At 36.7% G+C, this 22726-nt stretch overlaps 2 protein-coding genes across 3 annotated transcripts; one reads left to right on the top strand and one right to left on the bottom strand.

Moving 5' to 3' along the window:
• Positions 1-4126: 4126 nt before the first annotated feature.
• On the bottom strand, positions 4127-13610 carry LOC116159771 (sodium channel protein Nach-like). Its single transcript, XM_031472845.1, has 11 exons — positions 13484-13610; positions 13251-13436; positions 12850-12982; positions 9903-10033; positions 9771-9858; positions 9625-9723; positions 5822-6014; positions 4800-4853; positions 4631-4739; positions 4467-4567; positions 4127-4411 (listed from the first exon to the last, which is right to left on the bottom strand). The coding sequence occupies exons 1-11, from the start codon at positions 13576-13578 to the stop codon at positions 4323-4325; spliced, it is 1278 nt and encodes a 425-aa protein (XP_031328705.1). The 5' UTR covers positions 13579-13610; the 3' UTR covers positions 4127-4322.
• A 6648-nt stretch (positions 13611-20258) lies between these two features.
• LOC116160179 (G protein pathway suppressor 2-like) lies at positions 20259-22493 on the top strand. Of its 2 annotated transcripts, none has more exons than XM_031473315.1 (4): positions 20259-20390; positions 20450-20781; positions 20832-21070; positions 21879-22493. In XM_031473315.1, the coding sequence occupies exons 1-4, from the start codon at positions 20274-20276 to the stop codon at positions 22268-22270; spliced, it is 1080 nt and encodes a 359-aa protein (XP_031329175.1). In that variant the 5' UTR covers positions 20259-20273; the 3' UTR covers positions 22271-22493. The 2 variants fall into 2 exon arrangements, with proteins under 2 accessions (XP_031329175.1, XP_031329176.1); XM_031473316.1 differs by having other exon boundaries at positions 20284-20386.
• Positions 22494-22726: the final 233 nt, after the last annotated feature.

Below are 22726 nucleotides of genomic sequence, written 5' to 3'. Positions count from 1 at the left end.
TGTCCACACTACCCTGAAAATTATCAACCCGATCCTTGTGATACTATAGTTGAGATGTAATGTAATATGGATGCAATATGTTGTACTGTAAGGTATTGCCGGTTAAGTCCATGATTATCGTTGTATTGCTAGGAACTCCATGCAATTTGTGTTATTAATTCTATAATAGTTTAGATAAACCTCTCGCCAGGAAAGATTGCAGAAGACCTGATCCCGGTCCACAATCTGTGTTCTAAAGATGTGAGCGACTTCCGGGCTAGGATCGTGCCAATGCTGAACGAAAAGACATAGCACAGCTTACTTACTAAGTAAGCTGTGGACATAGATTGTAAATTGACAAAAGGTGTGCTGTGACCGGCAATCTTTCCTGGCGAGAGTTATATATTTATTAATTGTGTCATTTAATAAATCACTTACCTGTGTTTCATGTATATACAATTTCTTGGATAATTATTTAATTTCTAACTCTCTTGTGTACCTGCGACAGCGAATCAATCATACTAAATACTCCAGCATTTGCAATGAAATCGTTGACGGAAAGATAGATAAGAAATACATTACAAGCACGCTTCTTTTTATGTCCACCCCCACCTTCAATTCATAATGTAAAGGTATAATGGTATTCCATTTTATCATTTTCGGCGTCTTTCAATTCTGACAATATAAACTAAAACGGAAATTATTATTTACTTATCTTTTCTTTATGCTTTTCTCACTGGAAAATTCAATATCGAAGGTTAAAGTTGAACAATGTCCCGAATTTTACGTGATAACCTTACATTTATACCCGTAAGAAAGTAATTAATTCCTTTCGGTTTCTCTTTTTGCTGACATTCTCATATTTCATACTCTTCGAATTGATGTTCCCATTTACGTGGATGATACTAGCTAAAATACAGGCTTTAATTGATGTACAAACTACTCTGAAATATGAGCTTAAATTATTAAAAGTCGGCGCAATATTAAGATTAATTGGACGCATTACGGCACTGTGTGAATATCGGCTCCGTTGGGAGTATCAAAATAAAGGCGGTTAATAACTACCTGAAGGGTTTCGCTTCGTTAACTCAAAATGCTAATTCTAAGACTACCGGTCATCGAACCAGATTTTGGTCAATCAGAACCTAACTCGGTGGTTCTCAAAGTTTCGTATTCGATACCACTCAAAGAAGTTTTCCCACTTTTGTCTAATAGCCAAGGATCAGTCTTCGGAATTAAAATTAGACTCTGGTTCCATCCGACCCTTGACTTTCTCGAGGGTTAAAACTCTCTCGTTGCGGCCGCTCTTCTTGTCATCCCTTTTATATTTTTGCTCAGAGCGCCCATCAAAAAAGCTGAAACGGCAACGGAATTCCTTCAGTGCCCCCACACATTCGGTACTCGCCGCCGCGTTTTGTGACAATCGCAATCTACTATTCGTACCTGTAAACCGTGCCGGCCAGGAAAAGCGATACGAGCCCAACGCAAACTGGACGACTCGCATCTGTTCTTATTGCAGTAATTAACCTATCCAAAGGCTGTGCGATTAAACCAGGGATTAAACCTACTCGAGATTACTATATGCATGAAGCGGTACATATGAAATTTTAGGTGGTCGTAATACAGCTTAATTTTTATCCTAAAACAAAAAGCGTACATACTTCGACTGATTCAAGAGGAGGTTGCTTTTACGAATCTCTAAGCTTTCAGATCAATCCCACTCACACTTGCTGTTTACTTGCTTAATTAGTGAAATATTCACTACGACACTGATATTTTCAAGTGCGACAACGCTAGATTTATCCAAACGATTTTTGTATTTGAAACAATCTATGCACTCCCAATAATCTTTTAGTTTGTGCAATATACACTTGATTATAATAGATAGATTTAAAGAGTACATTGCTCACTTTAAATGCAATCGTTGGGATAAACCATTTTCCGACTTAAACAAAGTTCATCTCAACTTCATTGCCGTTACGAATACAAATTACCGTATGTGATCGCGAAAACGGAAGATAAGCTAAAATTCCAAATAAATGCACTTTCAGGTGTAATGAAATAAACAATGAGAGTGACGTATTGAAAGGAAATATTAAATTAAATTTATCTCATTGGGTGAAATGATCTATAAACATTCCTAACTAATTAATTCAAAACGCGCTAAAAAATTAACGCTCGAAAAGTTTTGATAAAAATTTTGTAACGAGTTAATAAAACAGAATCTTAGCTTGTAGGTAATTAAGCGTATTAAAATTAAAAGTTCTACCTAAAAGGGAATGTCGATTTAAATTAAAAAGTGAAACTTTTTATGTTTTGTCATACAACCGGCAGATACTTTAACATAATTTAAACATTTTTGTTAACTTAGTCTTCTTGAGGCAAGGGAAACTTTTTCCGAAAAATGTGTTAATTTGGTAGATTGGCTTGAGAAGTGCTTTTGTTTAATTAATCTTAGTTGCTGGCATCTTTTTCGTGGTACGTACCGATACATTCTGATAAAGCGACATTTTGAAACCACAAAATGTTTTTTTTTTACATACAAGTGTGAACAACAAAAACATGTAAGTATTTTTTTTAATAAAAATGGTAAAAGTAACGTTGAAAACTGTTACAAACAAAAATGTACCTAACTGTCTTTGCAAAAGATAATGGTGCATATGAGTATTTATGGACGACCGGTAATAGTTTTTTGTGAATAAACAAACCTGCTAGTGTGAAATATGAGTACCTCAGATACTACATGGGCATCGAACAATCAAGTTTTCTTCTGTTCGTTTATATTATTACCGGCTTTGGTGTAGTTTTTACGCCATCGTAATGTTATGTCAGAAATAAGTGGCTGCTGTATTAGCAATTTTTCGCTTTTTTTGTCGCTAATTTGGCTCTGAAAATAAAAACTTGTCGTTCCTTTATTTTATGATGTGTTCCTATTTCGCTTATTTTTCAAAAATCAACGTCTGGCTAAGTAGATACCAAGTTTGCGTGATCCCGTCAAAAAAGCATGTCCAAAAGGAAAATCTAAATAGTACCTAAACTTTCCAAAAGAGCTAGAATTTTTTAGCCATTTACTAGCCAGAATAAGGGGTGTCTAAACACAACATTCTGTGGAAAGGAAGATCAGGCATGTTATAATACTTTCAAAGGAGTGCTCCAAGTACGAAAGGAGAAGAAGAATATGACCAACCGGACTCTGTATATTACAGGAAATTATATACTGCAGACCATTTATGTTCGAAACGTGTCGAGCGTAATACAACTACGAGTATATTGGGTATATTGGGTCATGTAGGCATTTAACATAACGAGATCGCAGATGCCTTACCAACGGATTGCGTGGAAAATGGACGTTGAATGACGAATGTTCTTTCCAAGTGTGACGTGGTACGATTAATTAAATTAAAAACGGTTGATTTCCAATGGGGAATTACTGGAATATCGCTTACTGAATCAAAAAAACACATTACTCCACCACTGATCTTAACCTTGTTAAAGAGCACTGGTGCAAAACCACCATAGCAAGGCTAAAGTTTGGGCATGGTAGATATCCTGGCCACTTGCTCAAAATTGGGATTTTAGACTCACCATCCTGCGACTGCGGGAGATCTGAACCATTTGTTTTTTAGTTGTGTTCAGAGAGCGGGAAATATTAAAATCTTATTACTTAAACTACGTAAAGAAGGCGTAGTCTTCCCCACACCCATTAAAGCTTACATAGCTGCCGTAAACCAATCTACGATACTTTTACCGACTATGTACTGACAAATAGATTGAAATTGAGAGTTTATTGTACCCATATACCTAGTATCCTAACCGTTACATGCACATGTGTATCTGTCCTTACGTGTTTTTGAACCTTCCGCGACCTTCTTGTCGCCCTGATCCACCGACTTTGGTCGTTCGGTCGAGCGATCTGCTGCTTTAACTCTCGAAGGAATCGTCTTAGAATGCTCGGGTTTGAAGCATTATGATTATCTGAGTGTCACAATTCTTTGCATGCAGATTATATTTTGGAATCAAGTTAACGTATTTTATTTTCGTTTATTAGGTGAACAGAAATAATGACAATAATACATACTTATTATATATTATATTTGGTAATAAAATGCATATTAAAGATCTAGTTTGTATCGAAATTTACCTTATCGTAATGGAAACAGAAACTCCCTTTATCTTCTTGAAAGTATGGGTCCTTTGTTACTAATGAAATTGAAATACACCGTAGCTTACTTATCAATCTACATTGATCAAATTTTTACTGCCAACAAAAATCTCATACCCAAATCTAATTTAGAAAGTAACCTAGAAAGGCCGCTTGATACTTCTAAATACACTGCGAGGAATTACTGCCTCATGAATAGCAAATACGGAGCCTCTATAATGTTAAGCAGAGACGCTCCGATAAAAAGACCTACGCTGCCGCCGCCCGAAACTGTAATTTAATAAAAAATTGATAATTGATTTTCATGCGCGATATGCAACCTTACCCACTAAATCCATGGTCGATCTCAGGACGTTCCTTTTAAAACGAAACGTTGGCAAGGAATGCAATTTCAGTGAAATTTTACTGTTACCACCCTTTAAACGGCTGTAATAAAGTTAGTTTTCTAATAAACATTATTTCTCTTCTGCTGTTATATGTTCCCTCTACCTTCTTTGTTCTGAAACAATTTTATATTCCGGTTCGACACAAGAAGGAATACAGTCGCATACTAATCCGGGTTTACTCGATCCCTTGGCGTGAAGTCTGTTTAAAGTATCTGTAAAACATGAAACGCATAAAATTGTTTATACGCCCTTTTATTTATTATTTCGTCTACCGAAATTTTCAGTTAGACACTCCAAACCTTCCATGTCGCAGTATTTCTGGTCGCCTGCAATTATATACGTATCAATAAATTATAAATTTAATATGTAAGGGATGTTGTTGCGCAAATCTGTAGTTATCCACCGACAAATGACGACATCAAAGTGATGAAAGTGTTTATTGGTGGTAACTGAATCATTACAACCGTTTGATTGTTTAAATCCGATTGAATTATTAATTAACTTGGAATTAGAGAGAAATGTAGATAATACTATCAACCCCCCACCGATACATAATCCACTAGTAAAGGTTCTAGAAATGTATGTATTATATAATTGTCTTTTGATTTTCTTTGATCCCATTGGTGCAACCATCGAGCTTAAAGTTGAACTTCGAGGGGGTGAGAGTGTGAGTAAGAACCAGAATAGGGTTTTGTACAGGTATGGGAAAAAAATTAGGTATTGCGGGTCTGACTTATAATAATATAAGTCCCTAAAGCACCAGCAGCGTTTCCTCGCTGTATAGCAATAGATACTGATATGTTTCTGCAGGTATTTTGTAGCTTTGTAGCAATATGTGATAGTAATTGCTGTTTCACCAACAAAATATCCAATTAAATTATGCGGGTCACTCTGTAATTGGGCGCAAGCCTGTTGAGGGCCCAGAACAAGAGAGAGATAATAAATAAATAAATAAATAAATTAAATAAATTAAATCCAGCAGCTGAACCACTTGCATAAGACATGATCGTTTAGCTTACTCCCATTTTATAATTCGAGACATATGCATTTGTAGACTAGTTTCATTTTTATAAGAACTCGAATTTTTGCACAACTGACACTTAACTCTTATATCCGTTTTTATATTTAAAATCAGTTGATCCCAGAGAATTGTCCAAATTTAATGGTGTTGAATTTAATGTGAAACTCACTGAAACATAACATGACTATGAAAATAACAATGAACATGATATGCAACTGGATGGGAAACTCTGAACGTGCTGTAAAGGTTCCATTGCCTAAATATGATACTTACTCAAAACTGGCATCAAATGATGTGTACAGTTGCATAAATTGTAGTGAGCATTTGCGTGGCACTGTACGACGCACGAAGAATAGCTATAATATTTGTGGACCCGCATATCTTTTGGTATTTCCCAAGGAAATCTACATCCCCTCTTATCAATGGCGATACGTTGAACACCTGGGTCATTTGCAATCTCGGTAATCTGAAAAATATTGGGCTGTGAGGAAAACTGATATAGAATTACATATTTTTCATAAAAATAATTTCACATCCGACTTCCTTTAGAAACCTTCAAATTATAAATGTAAACTACTTTTACTATTTTGCTGGTCTAATGACTTATTCTCTTACAGTGGACAGTGTCAAATAACAATCATCTTCGCGGTTCTACTGGAACAAGGTTTTGAATCTCTTCGATATAATTTACTGTTAACAGCAATTCCTTTGTTTTAAATTTTGAAAAAATACCAAAGACTTTCACGCAATTAAGACAGAAATTTATTGATGAAAAAGCAATTTATTTTTACGGGTTTACAGCAAAAGCAACTAACACATGATAGCATAGTCCTGCTACTTTTTTGTAAAACAATATCAATTGCACAGAGAGTAACGGCTGTTACTCAGGGAGGAGTTTCTCAAAATCTACGGTACCGGTTCATACACATATGACTATTTCTTTGAAAGAGTGGTGTGGTGTCAGATTCACAGGAACGCGGACACATTATTCATTAGGAAAATAAAATACAGATCAACATAAAGATAAACAACCTCTAAACCTTCGTGGTATCTCAGACCACAATACTTTAGTTTATGGCCGAACCAACACTCGGTACACCAATCTCGGTAGTTACCAATCTGAAATTTTAGCCGTAGAATTTATATTTATTCAATCAATCTTCATTGGACGCCTAAATGGCAACACAAAAATTATAACTAGAATGCGTACTTAATTCTCTTATCTACGCACATTATTTTTTGCATTTGGTACCCTAAATATTTAATTTCTTTTACCTCTTCTGTTTCTTCCGCCCTCTATTTCCAACCTCCCTTTTACTTCCATTCGCTTTGCCAAATCTCATAATCTTGAACTTTTCTACATTATTCTATACCTTTCATCATTTCCTTGATTTGTTCTACCTCTGTTGCCTTGATTACTGCGTCGTACCCGTATACCAGGGACCATATCTTTGTTCTTTTCACTGCTATTCCTCCACCTCGGCTCTGTCTCAATACTTTTTCCATGTCTCTTAAGTACAGATTAAATTGGGTTGGACTAATAAGTAGTTATCCCTCTGTCTTAATCCATTATATGTCCAAAACACTTCGGACCCCTTTCCTTCTCTTCTCAATTTCAACCTTATTTCTAGATATAGTTCCTTGATTATATCCTTTAACTTCTTGTCATCTTACATAATCTTCTATACTTTTCCCTGTTCAACTCTGTCAAACGCTGTCTTAAGTCCATGAAAAACGCGAACACTTTCGGCTTTTTTTTCCAATTCCTTTTCCACCAATCTGTGTAATACATGTATGCAGTTGATCGTTCCCCTCCCTTTTCTGAAGCCCATTTATATTTCCTCTAATATCCTCTTCTCTTCCACTTCTCTGTCTAGTCATTCGTTCAGTATCACTGCAGATTCTATACGCCGCCCGTAGTCATTGTAGTAATTCTCCTTCAATTTCCTACACAATCTTTGTTCCCTCTTTTGAAGACCGGCAAAATTACTCTTCCTTCCACTCTTAGAGTAAACCCCCTCCTTTCCATACCTGGTTTACTAGATTTCTCACCCTATCCTTGAGCCTATCCGTGGCGAAAATCTACGCCTCCATACCTATCCCTCCCTCTCGCTTTCCCTTTCTGTAGCCTTTTTGCTGCTCGATCTCTTCGCTTATCTCATCTCCTTCACCCTTCTCTCTCCCTAACTCTTCTATAGTCTCCTCTTTCTCCTGCTTTCCTTGTAGTAACTTGACAAAATGTTGCTTCCAGTCTTCTAATTGTACCTACCCTCCCATTTGTTCGATTTTTTCCCCTCTGTTTATCACCTTCCAAAAATCCTTTTCTGTTTTTATTAACCTGATTTGCTCTTCGTATTGTTTCTGTTTCTCCATCTTTTTTTCTTTATAATTCGGTTGTACTTTTTTCTGTTCTCTCTCCTCTTTCCCCTCTTCTTCCTTTCTCCGTCATTTCTTTATATCTATTTATTTCTTCTGCACACTCTTTGTTCTACCACTCCCTTTTTTCCATCCCCCCCTTCCCCACATTCAGTTATTTGTTTCCACGTTATGACCATTCCTTTTCTGTATTCCCTAATCTCTTTTCCTTATTCCTTTAGTCTCCCTCTATACAGATTCACCGTGTCTCTTGTGCATACCTGAATCTCCCTTCATCTTTGCGTCTCTTCCGATCTATTCTGTTCTGATCCGATTCTATCCTTGTTCTTATCTCAAAATCACCTCTTCCTTCCACTATTGTGTACTCATTTACCGACCTCCGTCTACCCCCATGTATATGAATTGCTTCATATTTCTGTTTAAAATTCTCCAACCACTTTTTTCTGATAATTCCAGTAACCCTTCTCCCTCTTTGTTGCATTCTTTATCTCTTGATTTTCTAGCTTGTGGTACTGTTTCCATTTCTACCTATTTTCCTTTAATTCCTGTTCTGGTATTTAAATTTCCCCTCAATATTAGCCCCTATTCCTTTCCGTTTCAACTACCATATTTTCTATTTTATTTTTTAAGTAATTCATTCCTTCTCTGTTCTATAACGTTATCATTATCATTTTCATTCCCCCCACTTCCACTCGTCTGACCTGTATTCCTTCTAATTCTACCTTATTACCTTCCTTCAAAATCCAGACGGTCTACCACACTCCTTCCCAATAAAAACCATACGTCTTCTTAGCAAACATTAAGAGCACCTTCCATTGCAACGCGGGGACTACCACATATGTCTTTAATATTATTACATTTTTTTTCATATCTTTACTTTGTTTACTATTGAAAAGTGTCTTTAACTTCTCTTTTTTGTTTTCGTCTAATTTACAGTCTAATTCTGTCTAATTTATAAGTGTTATCATGTATTATGTATGATATTTATTCTATTATTCTTATTTATTTATTTTATTCATGTTCGTGGCTGGGCAGCCCACGTTTCTTTTTTATTTCTTTCTTTGTGCATTGTTTCTTTAGGGTCTTTGACTTAATCCACAATTGCCATAAAATACTTATCACTCAGCCAGATGTGGGAGAAGGCAGATAGGAGAAGTTAAGAAATACAGAAATAAATAAGATCTGGAGAAAGGAGAAGGAAGATAGAAGGGTGGAGGGGGTGGGGTCACAAAAGAGAAGAAGAAGCATTTCTATGAGGTTTTTAAAGTACCCATTGACGGGAGTTTTTTTCAACATCAATGAGTCAATTTTGCGTCAGTAATACAATGAACCACTGTCGTCCAAATCGAGATTCGAGTGCTATAATTGTAGTTGAGAAGTGAAGTTTCGAAGCAATATCACATGATGGTTTGTGTTTAATTGAGCCCAAATTACGACCTAGAGAAGAGTTTTCATTTTAAATTTTTCTATTTTTTACCCAGAATTAAATTAAAAATTATTTTTATACTGCGTTAATTGCGTTACCAATTTCCGAAAATAATTAATTATTTATCGAGAAAATTTCTAAAATTGCATTGATGTATAACCTCGTCTCGTACAACGTAAGTAATCCATTAAATGCATAAAAATATCTCAAAGGAAGTAAATAAATTGAACAAAATGTAAAAATCAAAAATTTAAAAAAGTTAAGTTCAACTTACAGTTATGGATACGTTATACACTTCCCCCAAAGAAATATCCTTCCGCTGGTCCGAGTTAGCGTTGATAAATGGAACATCTTCAGGTGCATGGAAATAAATCTACAATTTAAAGCTCCGCATGAGTTTTATAGGTCTAGTAATATTACTCTTATATCCTCAATCACTTCAAGATATAATTCTCCAGGGCCCGTCGCCCTATTAGATTCCATGTTTATTTCAGATTTGGGCGTTTTTCTGAAAGCGAACTCTCACCTTCGAAAACAAACGATTTAACTTACGTCGAATGTAACGAGTTAATGGAGAAGCAAATTCCGTACTCGGTATTTATTGGCAAAAATTTGTCGCAGCACTCGAACGGTACGCCATTCCACTCACACACTTGCATAATTGACCGGCAATCTTTTCGAAACTGGAAAAGGGATTTATTAGGTAGGTACCTAACCCTCACAACGGTATCGATGTGAATACGAATTTGCACTCCTTTATTGGAGCTTAACGCGTCGATCAGAAATTCAATCAACAATTTTATTGGTTTCCTGCTTCGGACAGGAAGAGTTATTTTTTCTGGTCATGAGAAACTTAGCGATAAACTTTATTACTCTCTGTCTTGTGGTAATTTCCTGGATATAAATGTGACTTAGATGGTATAATAACATTATCTAACTAAATAGGTCGTATTGTAGCGCTTTATGTGATTTGTTGATAGTTTCCCGCAGATTTTCTCTGTAAACCGACATGGAAGCTGTGTGCAAAACCTTCGACCATGTTAATTGAAAGCTTTCAATTTGTCTACATATCAAGAATAATGCGACTTTCAGGTTCCACAAACCACTACGGTTAATGATTCCAAATGCCAAAAGGTCACGATGATTTAATAACAAAATTGAATTGCTTTATTTTCACAATCTTTGTTGAAAATTTTACAATTTTTACTCGACTTGTTCAAATTCACACGACTCAAAATTTACTGGGTCCGTAAACACACGTGATGTCTACGAGAATTTAATGCATATGACGTCATAACTCAACACTTACCACGAGTTGGAATGGCCACTCAATTTTTTTTTAAGTCGTACTGGTCTTCTTCAAGAAAAAAATGGGTCATGCTCTATACACCGCATTGCATACAGGGTCTCCTGGTCGGCCAAAGAATTAGTAGGCTTATAAGCCAACTTCATTGTTTAAAAACTTGCCACTAACTTGCCCTGAATCGAATGAACTGTTATTTATTCCCTTTAGAAATTATTAATGATACAAGTTCGATTTGATTATCACAACGAAACGCGTGTAATGTTAAAACCAAGAGGGGTAATCAGAGTGGTTTTAGTTACACAAGGTTCATTAATAACGTTCATATCAAACGTACCTATGTCGCCAGTGGATGTCATGGTAATCAATGTCAATTATGACATTCACAGTGGTAAATGGTAGTACTTATCATTTACAATACCTACCCACATTTTTCTCCTAAACACATTATACAGGCTATCTGTGTCTCGAAAAGGAGAACTCGAAATAATTTGAAATAATAAATAAACCGATACAACGAAATATCGAAGGATCCTCAGTATTACAATCACTTTTAACGACAATTTATTTTAATCTTACAAAATACGTTTTATAGTTAACAAAAATGCATCAAATTCATGTCTTGGTCATTGAGATAATGCTTTTAATCTTGTTCCCAACGATATCAGTGCAAGAAAAACGATTTTGACATGTTTTGATCAAAATCCATGTGGTTGCCAAAAATAGATCAAAATTCATGTTTTGGTCAATGAGATAATGCTCTTGGTCTTTTTCCCAACGATCTTGGTGCATAAATAACGATTTTGACGTATTTTGATCAAAATCCATGTGGACTCCGAAAGATCATTTAACATCTTTGAATCTCATATATGCGGTTATCAAATGTGCACGACGTGATGCACTCTTTCAGCATCAAGATAATGCGTTAGAAAGCTTTTAAAATTCCCAATTCATGTTTAAAAAATAATTTTGGGTACATTTTGCCCTAAGACTTTCGACCTGTACCACAGAGATGAGTTATATTGAATTATTACACATCTAAAAGCCATAGGGAATAATCTAGCGAAAGTCCGAACTCGATACATGACCTAGGGAATGAAATATGTTAATTTCTATTATATTGAGCCCGCAGTTTTTCCTGTTCCCGATTCACTGGAAGCCCTATAACTTTTGTTCCTGTTGAACCAGCGTACTGAAAATCAATAGCGTCCGTCCTTAAAATCCAAAGTACCCATACACCAAATTTCAACACAGTCGGCCACTTTTAAAAAGAGTTAGAGCGCACACGGACGGACGGACGACAATACAAAACTATAAAGGATCTGAGGATCCTTAATAAGAGGAATTCACCTCAAATATGTTCAAGTTGGTGGCACATACCGGATGTTCATGTTAACTATATGTTACATGTCATGTATAATACCCTATACCTAAATTTTGTCATTTTTAACATTTTTTATGTGAAAAATTGCATTTGACAGTTCAAATCAAAATTATAAATAATATTTAATCGAGGCTGGTTCCATTTTATAAGATAGCCGGCACTCGTCATGGGACCACAAAAATTGTCAATTGTTTCATACGACTTTTTAACAAGGAAAAGTTAATCGCATTTATTAGTGAATCAGGAATATTCGCCTCGCCAACAAATACTCGCGATTTTTTCGTTGTCATGCCGGGTATTGCATTTTCAAAAGTTAATTTGCGTTATTTTTATGTTCTACTAAGACACCCGGATACCAAATTTCGTCTAGATCGATTTTTCGCATCTCACTTTGAAGTGAGAGTTTTGGAAATATATTTTTCCAAAATCAAAAAAGGTAGACAAAAACTAAAGAATCACAAATTTGGGGTTTTTGGCTGCCGTAGCTTTGGCACGTGAAAAGTTGTGGGTAAAAAAAGTATTATAATGACAAAACAACACACAACAAAAGCTAGAACTTTTGCTACAAGATTGTTTGTTTTATGTAATATAATTGTGTTCTGTTAATTTTTGTTATATTTTATTATTAGTATATAAAGCTAAAGCTGAGCAGGAGACGTGGAGAAATTGCGGATGGCTGAAGAAGTAGAAGTGTTTTAAATAGTGCAGAAAGTGGCATTTTTATTTTCTTCTTTGTTAAACTTCTTGCATATTAAACTGTGCAATATTCCTTTTAGGTGCTAGGTGGAATATAATCAAAAATGTTTGCTTACACGTTTCACTACTTCATGAAAATTCAGTCTACTGCATGTTTCACATGATGCCGAACAAGAATAGCAACTTCCAGTAAAAAATAAAATGTCCGAAATAAACTGCTGCACTGGAGAGTAATCTTCGTCTGGTTCACTAAAAGAAATACAATTTGGTTACTGAATTTTTTCTCTGGTATACTATCGCTTAAAAACTTTTAAAATAATTTATTTGTGTTATGGTCGTTTAGAAAAAAATGTATGAAGAACAATTGGGAACCGTAGCTCTCGAAAAGCCTTTTTGTTACCTGCATAGTGGTTTAACCTAGAACTCAGATTTTCATAAAGAGGTTTCTAATAAGTAATAATATTATATGACGACTCTCAGTGACCAAGCAAGGCGAGGTCACATGGTTTATACATACGGTGTCCAGAAAATTTCCGTGCTCCCAACTTCGCACAAAGTTACCGCTGGAAAAGTTGTGTTCCATTCCAGATAGGTCGTTTCCGTAACGAAACTTATTGAATTATGCTTAAACGAGTTGTACTGCGCTATAAATATCGTGAACATTCCCACTACCGAGCTCACAAAGATGACCATCCACAAAAACCTACAATTTTGGCATTGACATGCAAGAGTTGTGAAAAACAGAAATACCTTATGAATACATTGTTATTTTCATCGGCAACGTAATGTAAGCCATGTATTGTTGTAGTTTTTAAATAAAACTTTAACCTTTTATGTCGCGCCATGTTTCGCTAACTTTGAACACCTATACTGTTTATGGCCGAGCGTAATCTGTTTCAGTTATTACTCGCAGTAACACATTAGATTATTATCCTGTTAAAAGCTTTTCTTATTACGGCATTTATACAATGACTAGAGCCGGTAATGTATTTTCCATTATATGTGCCCGTGATCGAGATTTAGTTAATGGATTTTTGCTTTTTCAGACTATCCATTATTTTGAAATAAAAATTGTAATCGTTCCTTTGTCTACATTTACGTAAATGTTTCTGTATTGCGTTATGTCAGAGGTGTATGACATCGCAAATGTATCCCATTATAGGGGAAGTAGGTACTAGTCCAGCGTCTAGTAAGAAATATCTTCGTCAAGGAGCAGGAGGAGGTATTCAGAGGCGTGTTAATGAAAAATAAGCACTCTTGTCAACATCCTGGTTTAATAATTGCAATGGAAGACGCTTTCAAGTAAAAGTCATTATAACACGATTTAGAAAAGAATTTATAGAGTCAGTTGCCAGTGGAAACTTATGAATGCAGTGGGGAGTCGTTGGTCGAATCGATCCCCGCACTTCCCTTCGAAAATGATGTAGACCGCCAGATGTCAATCCTTTTGATTTGCGGTGTCATGTCGAATGCAGGAACTGAAAATTGGAGAACATTTCCACACATAGCACTACCATCGCCTTGGTTACCCCAGAGCCGCACCGTCCCAGGACATGAGACGAGGAACAGTCTTCTCCAGCCAGTTCAACGTTCATTGGTTATCGCATTCAGCCGCTATAGAACCTTGAGCATCCATTCCAGCGGAACCCTGTCAGCCGATGCAGCCATGGCAGATATCGACTGAGGCTCCCCCCCCCCCCCCGGAGCCTTAGGCTTTGCCTCGCAACCCGCGTGACCCAAGGTTTGACCCTCGAACCGACACTTCTCGTCCATTGCCTTCTACGCGCCAGTACTATTCTTGCTGTGAAGAGGGGGTGGCTCACAAACAGGCCGTTGAATGATGTTCGGGGGGGACTTACATGGGCAGCGCCGCATGCGCAGGACTTGTCAGTCCATTCTTGAAGGAAAGGTACCACTACTCGGTGGTCGCACGGAATCCGAGGGGCACTGTTATCTACACTGCTGTCTCAGTGTCACGTAGTCCTCGGCACGATAGGGAACACCTTAATTTGGGAGGTTGATCCACGGTGACGACCTTCGTGGCTACCAAGCTGGGTTTTAGTGCCGACGAGCTAGATAATTTGGATGTCTGTGTGTGTGGGCGTCCCTCTATCCGCCACGTGGGTGCTTCCACCCCACGGTCCCTGCGAAGAATGCAAAGATACATTAATGTTGCAGGTTGATCTTGTATACCAGGCCTATAACAACCGTGTTTTGTAGGAAGCTATTTATAATGAGAATGAGAACCAAGTCGTCGATAAATTCAATTGTTCGTGCTCTTATAGTAATTTCCAGTTCCAGAACCGGATAATATGTATAAAATGTTCCCCACGTAATCTTCAGTTTTTCCTCCTACCCTGTTCAAAAAAATGTGTGTGAGAGGTATCTTTTGACTATTTGTTCCAGGTATTTGGGAGGTCCCATGCTTCAAACGCATCTACGATTCGATCCCATTTTTCCGAGTTGAGTGCGTTTCTGTCCTCACGATTCCCGATCTGCCCACTGCTCCATTTTTAGGACTTCCTTCACAGCATCCAGAGTGGATCTTCTATCTCTAAAATCGAATTGATTTTCCAATAGATTCCCTTTTTCTTCCCTTCATCGTCTCCAGAACAACCCAGGTTTGATCCTTCTGTTCACGATCATATCTCTCCGGTACCAAAATCTTCGTTACGATTTTGCCTTTTTATTCTTTAACTTATGTGATTGCCAGAGTGAAGCACATTTAAGGCCTGGCGCAATTTTTCGTCTCTCTTTTTCAAGATTCATTTGTCTTTATCCAACAGTCTGTCTTTTTCAGGAGTTTTTATTGTAATTCTTTATTTTCCCTTAGCTCTTTTCCACTTCCTTTTGGTATTTATCCTCACCTCTGGAAAAGACCTTATCGTTTTATACCTGGCTCGTCTATATTTCTTATACAACCTTGTAGGAAGCTATATCGTTGAAGGGTTTCTTCATATTTCAAAAAAAACTCGTGCAGTCCCCCTTGTTGTGAAAGCACAGGACTAGTAGTCTTCGACTTTATTTAACACTTACCTCTTTGGCGAAATGATATTGCTCAATCTAATCCAGAACTTTTATCACCAATTTGCTGATGGATACTAGTCGTAAGTAATTCAGATGCTTACTGCAACGCATGTAACAAGCAATATATAATAAGACCGACTTTATTATATGCAATTGGTAAAAATCAAAAACAAAAAAACAATAATAGTAGACAGTCTGGATTGTAAATGAGCCTGCAACCGAAATTAATAACGTAAAGAGACATTTATGTAGGTAACGCGTTTGAATTTGCATTGCAAAAACGTAAATTAGACTACAGTAAATTTTCCACGCCCGGCGATATCAAACTATTAGTAATTTAAGAGCATAGCTTTAGACTAATTTATAGGATTGATTTCGTCAATTAATCAGCAGTAATTGCCGGTGATTCATTAATACAATTGTTTGCAGTCGAAAGATGCATTCTGGACAAATTTAACAACCGCTAGTATGCTGACTGATTTCAAACTGAAAATTTGTCAAATTGATTTTTCTTGTATCTACCTACCTATATATTTGTTCTTGGAGCACCTGCACATTTCCTTTGTATTCCAAAAATAGGCGATTTTGGGTGCACCTATTACAGAAAGGATAGTATTTTTCAGCCTAGTTCACGTTAACCTTGAACTTCACTTACCAAATAACTGATTTGTATTTTTATTTCTGACATATATCTTAATCAAAATTAACCCTCATCTTTCAATATAAATAATTGTCACTGCCAGGAATTATGTCGCACACATTCGACAACTAAGTATCTTTTATATTACTTAAGTATGTTATACTGCTAAGTAAAATGGTACGCGGTCAAAGGCTTCCTAAGAGACATCTATCCAGCTATTTCAAATTACCATTATGTTCTTCTCTCTTTTTAAAATTCCTCTCAGGGCGTGACTGGGTTCCGACACAAGAAAAACCTTAAAACCTTAAAAGTTTTTTAAGTTTGAAAAATTATGAAGGCCTTAATAAAAATCCCTAAATTTCCTTGAAAACAACTGCTCAAATTGGAATTGAAAATTAAGTCAGATTAAAATAAATGATTAAAATCAAATTAAACTTTACCTAGATCTCCAATAAGGATTAAAATTGACACACACACTTGATTATAATTAGAAATGACAAGAGATTCTATGACACACCATGATAAAACAATCCAATATAAGAACCTGTAAGAAAAAGATTAAGGCTAACAAAGCCTATTTTGATCATAAACACAACCCGTTTACAAAACGGACAAATAAAAAAACAAATAGTATATTATATACCGCGGGACTGAAGTAGTACTTTTAATCCCGAAGGTAAAGTTTATGGCCCGACCGAAGGGAGGGCCATAATTTACCTGAGGGATTAAGACCACTACTTCAGTCGCAAGGTATATACGATATTTTTCGTACTTCCGAAACTGTTAATATGAATGGAGTTAGAGAACGCGCTCTTTCGAAAAATAGCTGCTTAACAAGTTACCATAGGAACGTTGCGTTGGTACGACAAACCCTATGCTATGGTAACAAAAATAATTTGGAAACTGTCATTGCTAGTGTCATAATTTTGGTGGTGCGTGACAAAGGTGTATTTGATATTGATAAAAATCAGCCAAACTAGGTAAAGAATTGATACCACCGAAATCCAAAAAACTATATGAGCAGCAGTACGATGCGTTTAAGAAGTAGTTCCGCATACAAAATGTGAAACAACCTACTGAAATTGCCTTGTTAGTAATTTGATCCTTCCGGGATTTTCGTCCAAATTTAATCCCGGCGGGACAAAAAGTGACACTTCAGTACTTGTCATGATGGAGTGAAGTTGTCACTTTAGTCTCGGAAGTACGAAAAATAATATTTATTCAAATTAAATAGTCCGTACAATCACACTTTACATAAATCTGAACGCTTTCAACTGATTTTTGTTTAACACATAAACTGGGTAATCCAATAACTTGTTGAATGAGGTTAACTGATAATTATGATGGCTGCTCGGGTTACAAGATTTTTAATTAACAGCACTTCATCAAAAACAAGACACTGACTTTGTCCTTTTAACTACGGAACCGCATTTGTGTAAATTTTAACCGTAATCGGCGAAAACTTGCCCGTAAGTGCACGACATTGACATACATACTTCTCTTACACTCAACTCGCAAACAGTATTACGGCGAGACAGCCGACTTAGGCTAATCAGCATTGTTTATCTCTTCTTTTTCGTACTTAAAGGTCAAGCCACCACTACTTACCTATCTGTTCCATTCTGATTCCATTTCGTAGTCCCGCTGAATCTCGGAAACAGCTTCCTTTATTCGCACATGACGTTGTTAGTAAATAAAGCCAACTAATTTGTCCAATAACGCCTTTACAAAATACCTGGCTAGACAAGACTTTTATCTTAAGTCGACATTACGATTAATATTCCCTTTATATACGTTCAAAAATTTACGATACTCAACGCACCAAACAAATATTACATTTACAATTAAAAACAAAATCTACTTTTAACAAATTTTCCAATTTTGTGTCTTTTTGACCAAAATTCCCCCAGCTCCCATCAAATAAATTGAAACATTTTATATACGAGATGTTCTGACTGCTGTAAACCAGAATTTACGTTGACAACACGTAAATTTTCACTATAGGGTCTCGCTCTCGTCCTCGGCATTAGTTCAAAGAGACTCCCCTGCAGTTTACACAACAATACATACAGGGAATTTTTCGCAAAAATGAACATACCCCTATGTTCACTTAAAACACATCAGTCTAATCCAATAAGTAGCAAAACTACAGATAAATAACCAAGGAAAAATCTGCGCCTATTTAAATTAAGCATTTGCACTTCATTAAGCGGCCGAACAAAGCCAATAAGCTTTTTAGGAGAGTCCATAGTGTTTGTCTGTCTGTCCGTCCATCCGTCCGTCCATCTCTTGGCCTGTTTACCCGTCTGTCTGCTTCATCAGGTTTTAGGACACGTAAATGAATTGGTTCCTTTTTAATATTTTTAAGTATGCCACACCTATCTACCGTCCGTTCGTCCAACTGTCCGTCTGTCGTCCGTCCATTTGTCTGGGTGCGAATAAGTAATAGGAAATGAAGTTTAGATTTTCGCCACACATAGTCAAGGAAAGGATGAGGAATCTAGTAAACAAAATATGGAAAAGGGGTGGATTAGGTACCTGAAGAATCGAAGAAAGGGGTAATAGTACTGATATTCAAAAGTAAGTGACAAAGATTGTGTGTAAAGTTATAGGGGAATCCTGATAACGACGACGGGACGTATGGAATCTAAGCAATGGTACTGAATGAAATAAGAAATGGATGAGAAGAAGATGTTATATGAATTGAAACACACATCAACTTCAGAGAAGGGACGGAAACGATCGACGGAATAACATAAAGGACATGGAAAAAGAGTACCATGAATGATAATGAGTGAATGATAAAACCAGTCCCCTCCCCCCAACCTCCATTTTGATTAAAAGTAAAGGAGAAGGGAGCTACCCCCCTTCGCTCATCTTTAAAAGTTATAGTTTGTAGAAACCAATTCCTTTCAACGAGACCTTTAATTAGAATACCCTGATGGGTAAAATTTACCCCGTTCCTCCATTTTCAAAAATTTTATTTGGCACTACTAGAGGCACGCATACGCAAGTTGTTTGTCGCAACTCGCATGTAAAAGTTATACACATTTTACTTTGAAAAACAGTATCTCAGGTTAATGATTCATGGAGAGATAACCCCCTTAAGACACCAAAATGTGATGGCCGTTTGGAACTCCTTCATGGTTTAAGTCATTTATTGCAGAAAGTTTTAGTACTCTAGGACAATTCCCCTATACTAATAATAATTTTTATTAGTTCTTAAAAATGCGCTAAAAGTATTAAACTAATGGGGAGACAAGAAGAAAAAAAATGCAAAATCTTTCGAGAGAAGGAAGAGGACATCTAATTTTGACTATATGTGATATGTTTGCCTTTATTATCTGTAGTTAAAATTTCAAAAAAATATATTAATAAATAATATTAATTATATTAATAATAATATAATAAATAAGATTAATCGTCAAGATTTTTCTTGGCTCGGCTGCCAGAGCTATAACTATAAGTTACCGAATTTACAAAAAAGGAACTAAATATGTATATTGAAAACTGTAGTGGTTAGGGCCTCGGACGGACGGACAGACAGGCGGTCGGACAGAGAAAGCGGCTGCAATTAGCGTAATAAGCTTCTTTATGATCACTTTGTGCTATCTGTGTGGGAATTTATATAAATTATTTTACCAAGAGACTTTTATTTTTAGCTCTTTCACAAAACCACACATTGCGCAGGTAAATCGCTACGAGAAAAAGGATGCATGTGTTCCGAGTGTTCCGACCTTTAGTTCTAAAACTGGCGTTACGTTCGAGCATTGTTTTGCCATCTGCTGTACTGAAATAGGTATTACTATCTACATATAAGGAACCAGAAATCTATACTTTGGTGGTACTGGTAGTTCTCATTGTTAACGATTGATGGCGTACAGATTTACAGAAACAGAATATAGCTGTCAGCTGGCTACTGCTAACCTTAATTTGTTTATTTACATAAAAATTGCAAATCAGGAAACTTTCTCCAACGTAGTCAGGCAAGTATGAATTAACTTTGTGAGTTTATTAGTTTCTAATTCGATTTTACATTTTTCCGTTAGCCTATACAGCAAACTAAGATGCCTGCTGCTGTAACCGAAAAGCCTGACCGCTCGGAGCAGATGTGGAAAGCGCTAAAAGCCCATATTCAACGCGAAAGAGCTCGCAAAAAACAAGAACGTGAGGCTGAAGTCGAAGAGGAACGATTACGCAAGGAACGAGAAGCTCGTGAACAACAGGATGTGATGACTTTAGGTGAAACGCGAGAACAAATTCAACAGCTTGAAGGCAAATTGCAGCAATTAAAGGAGGAGAAACATCAGTTATTCTTACAATTGAAGAAAGTCTTGAACGAGGATGATAACCGTAGAAGACAGCTTGTAAAGGAATCAAAGTAGGTCGTGTTAATTACCTCATTCTGTCGTTATGTAAGAATGTTTTTAGCGACATGCTGACAATTCAAGCAATCCCATCAACTGGTTTGGTGCATCAGCAGCTGTTTATCCCTCAAACGGTACCACGCGTTGCAGCAGTTCCGCAACAGAGCTTTAAAGCTGTCAACAAACGTCCTCGAAGTCCAAGTCCACAACCACCACCAGCACCTCCAACCACAATATACCATCAAGCATATGCGTACAAACCGCCAACAGTTGCAAGCACGCCTTACCAAGGTTCTCCACAGAGTAAGTTAGGATGCACAAGTGGGGGTCGATCCCCAAAACATACGGTATTAATTGCAGAGATCTCTGGTTTATTGCAAAGACTTTGCGACTTCTGCATGTTACCCCCTGTAACTTGTATGAAAATCTGTAAGATTTTAATGTCACTGTAAAACTATTGAGATTTTATTGGAGTGCAGGCATTGTCATTCAAGTTTGTGGAATACTGACATTTTCGGATAATACCTTCACATACCGAATTATCTCGCGAATTATGTAAGCCCATTGGCATTACTGCTAGCCTTTATTATACACATTTGACTAAAATGTTTAATAAATCAAAAAATTTTAACGTAAAAGAGTGAATCCTGTTCACCAATTCATTCAGGGAAATGGCAAAACACATTATTTTGATTACAGGAGTTAAATTTTGTGCTCTTCCTGTCATATTCTCTCTTACGTTGGCACAGTAAAAATTGCAATTATTCACCAATTTCGTCAGGGAAACGGCAAAACAAATTGACTTGATGCACAGGAACTAGATTTTGTAGTTGGTGGGGCAAAATCTTCATTTATTCAAAATTTCGTCGCGGAAACTGTGGGCGACTTTTTCTCAATTTTTAACTGAAGCTACTTCTTACAAAATAATATACAGGGCGTCTCATTTAAAACATCATTAGCTTGGTTCAGGACGAACTTACATCACTTAAGAATTTGAGAAGTTGCAAACTTCAAAAGACTAGTGGAGACCAGACTTTAGACTTTTTACTTTGTGGATCATCCCTAATGTACAAGCTTACAGCTTTAATAACTTGTTATTTTATTCATTTAGAGACGCCACAATATGCGAGCCAACCAGGGACGTACTACCCACCTCAAGAGCTCTCGATCTATTATCCACAAGGACCGATTCCTTCACGTGAGCCTACGCGCGCCGTGTACGAAAATACAAGGCCGCAAACCTACCACATTGAGCAAAAACCATTAGAGAGCTATACATTACGACCTCCATCCTCGCATGCGCATGTGATTCACGCGACGCCGATGTCTCTCAATCCAACTCAGGCGCCCACCAAGCCTCCAACGATTGCGGCCGCCTACCCTGTGCGAATGCAAACGCAATATCAGCAGACGCCTGCGCCCGCTTCTGCGTTATATACCACTCAAAGTAGGCCTTTATATCAACCTCCGAGTGGGCCAATGAATTATCCCCCTAGAGAGTGAATTGTTGGTAGAATTCCATTTTTAGCAAATAGTATTCATTTATTCTTCTGGATTGTGTGGTGCCCTAGTTTTCTGGCGCTTAAATCGCTGGTAACTCCTAATTTCATGTGGTGGGAACGAGAGATGTGAATGGATATTTAGAAATTATTAACCGCTGTGTTTTTAAACATTTCATTTGCCTTTTGTATATGCATAACATTAATTATAATATTTTTTCAAAATATTGTGTTATTATTTTTTTTGTTATACCTACAGGGTGTTCATTTAAAGAGCCTTCATCTTTTCCAGGGCTTCAGTATGGAAGGAGATGCTACATGATTATATTCTGTTACGTAATAAAATGTAATCAAAGGAAGTAGATAAGGCGCAATACTGTACAACTAATTCAGAAATATTGTCCTAATTTTGTGAGGGTGTCAGCGTAATCTGATGGGCCTTTTGTAGTAACGCATTGTG

This window comes from Photinus pyralis, unplaced genomic scaffold, assembly GCF_008802855.1.
Source record: "Photinus pyralis isolate 1611_PpyrPB1 unplaced genomic scaffold, Ppyr1.3 Ppyr1.4_LG1, whole genome shotgun sequence".
Taxonomy (NCBI): domain Eukaryota; kingdom Metazoa; phylum Arthropoda; class Insecta; order Coleoptera; family Lampyridae; genus Photinus; species Photinus pyralis.
This window is presented reverse-complemented; position numbering and strand designations above follow the sequence as displayed.

Bases quoted from the DNA above. Each gene is read 5' to 3' on its own strand.
- LOC116160179 (XM_031473315.1), top strand. From the start codon at position 20,274: ATGGCGTACAGATTTACAGAAACAGAATATAGCTGTCAGCTGGCTACT. The intron at 20,782-20,831 runs GTAGGTCGTGTT...GAATGTTTTTAG, and splicing joins CAGCTTGTAAAGGAATCAAA to CGACATGCTGACAATTCAAG. The intron at 21,071-21,878 runs GTAAGTTAGGAT...TTATTCATTTAG, and splicing joins TTACCAAGGTTCTCCACAGA to AGACGCCACAATATGCGAGC.
- LOC116159771 (XM_031472845.1), bottom strand. From the start codon at position 13,578: ATGGCGCGACATAAAAGGTTAAAGTTTTATTTAAAAACTACAACAATA. The intron at 13,437-13,483 runs GTATTTCTGTTT...CCAAAATTGTAG, and splicing joins AATAACAATGTATTCATAAG to GTTTTTGTGGATGGTCATCT. The intron at 10,034-12,849 runs GTAAGCAAACAT...TCCCTTTTCCAG, and splicing joins TTCATGAAGTAGTGAAACGT to TTTCGAAAAGATTGCCGGTC.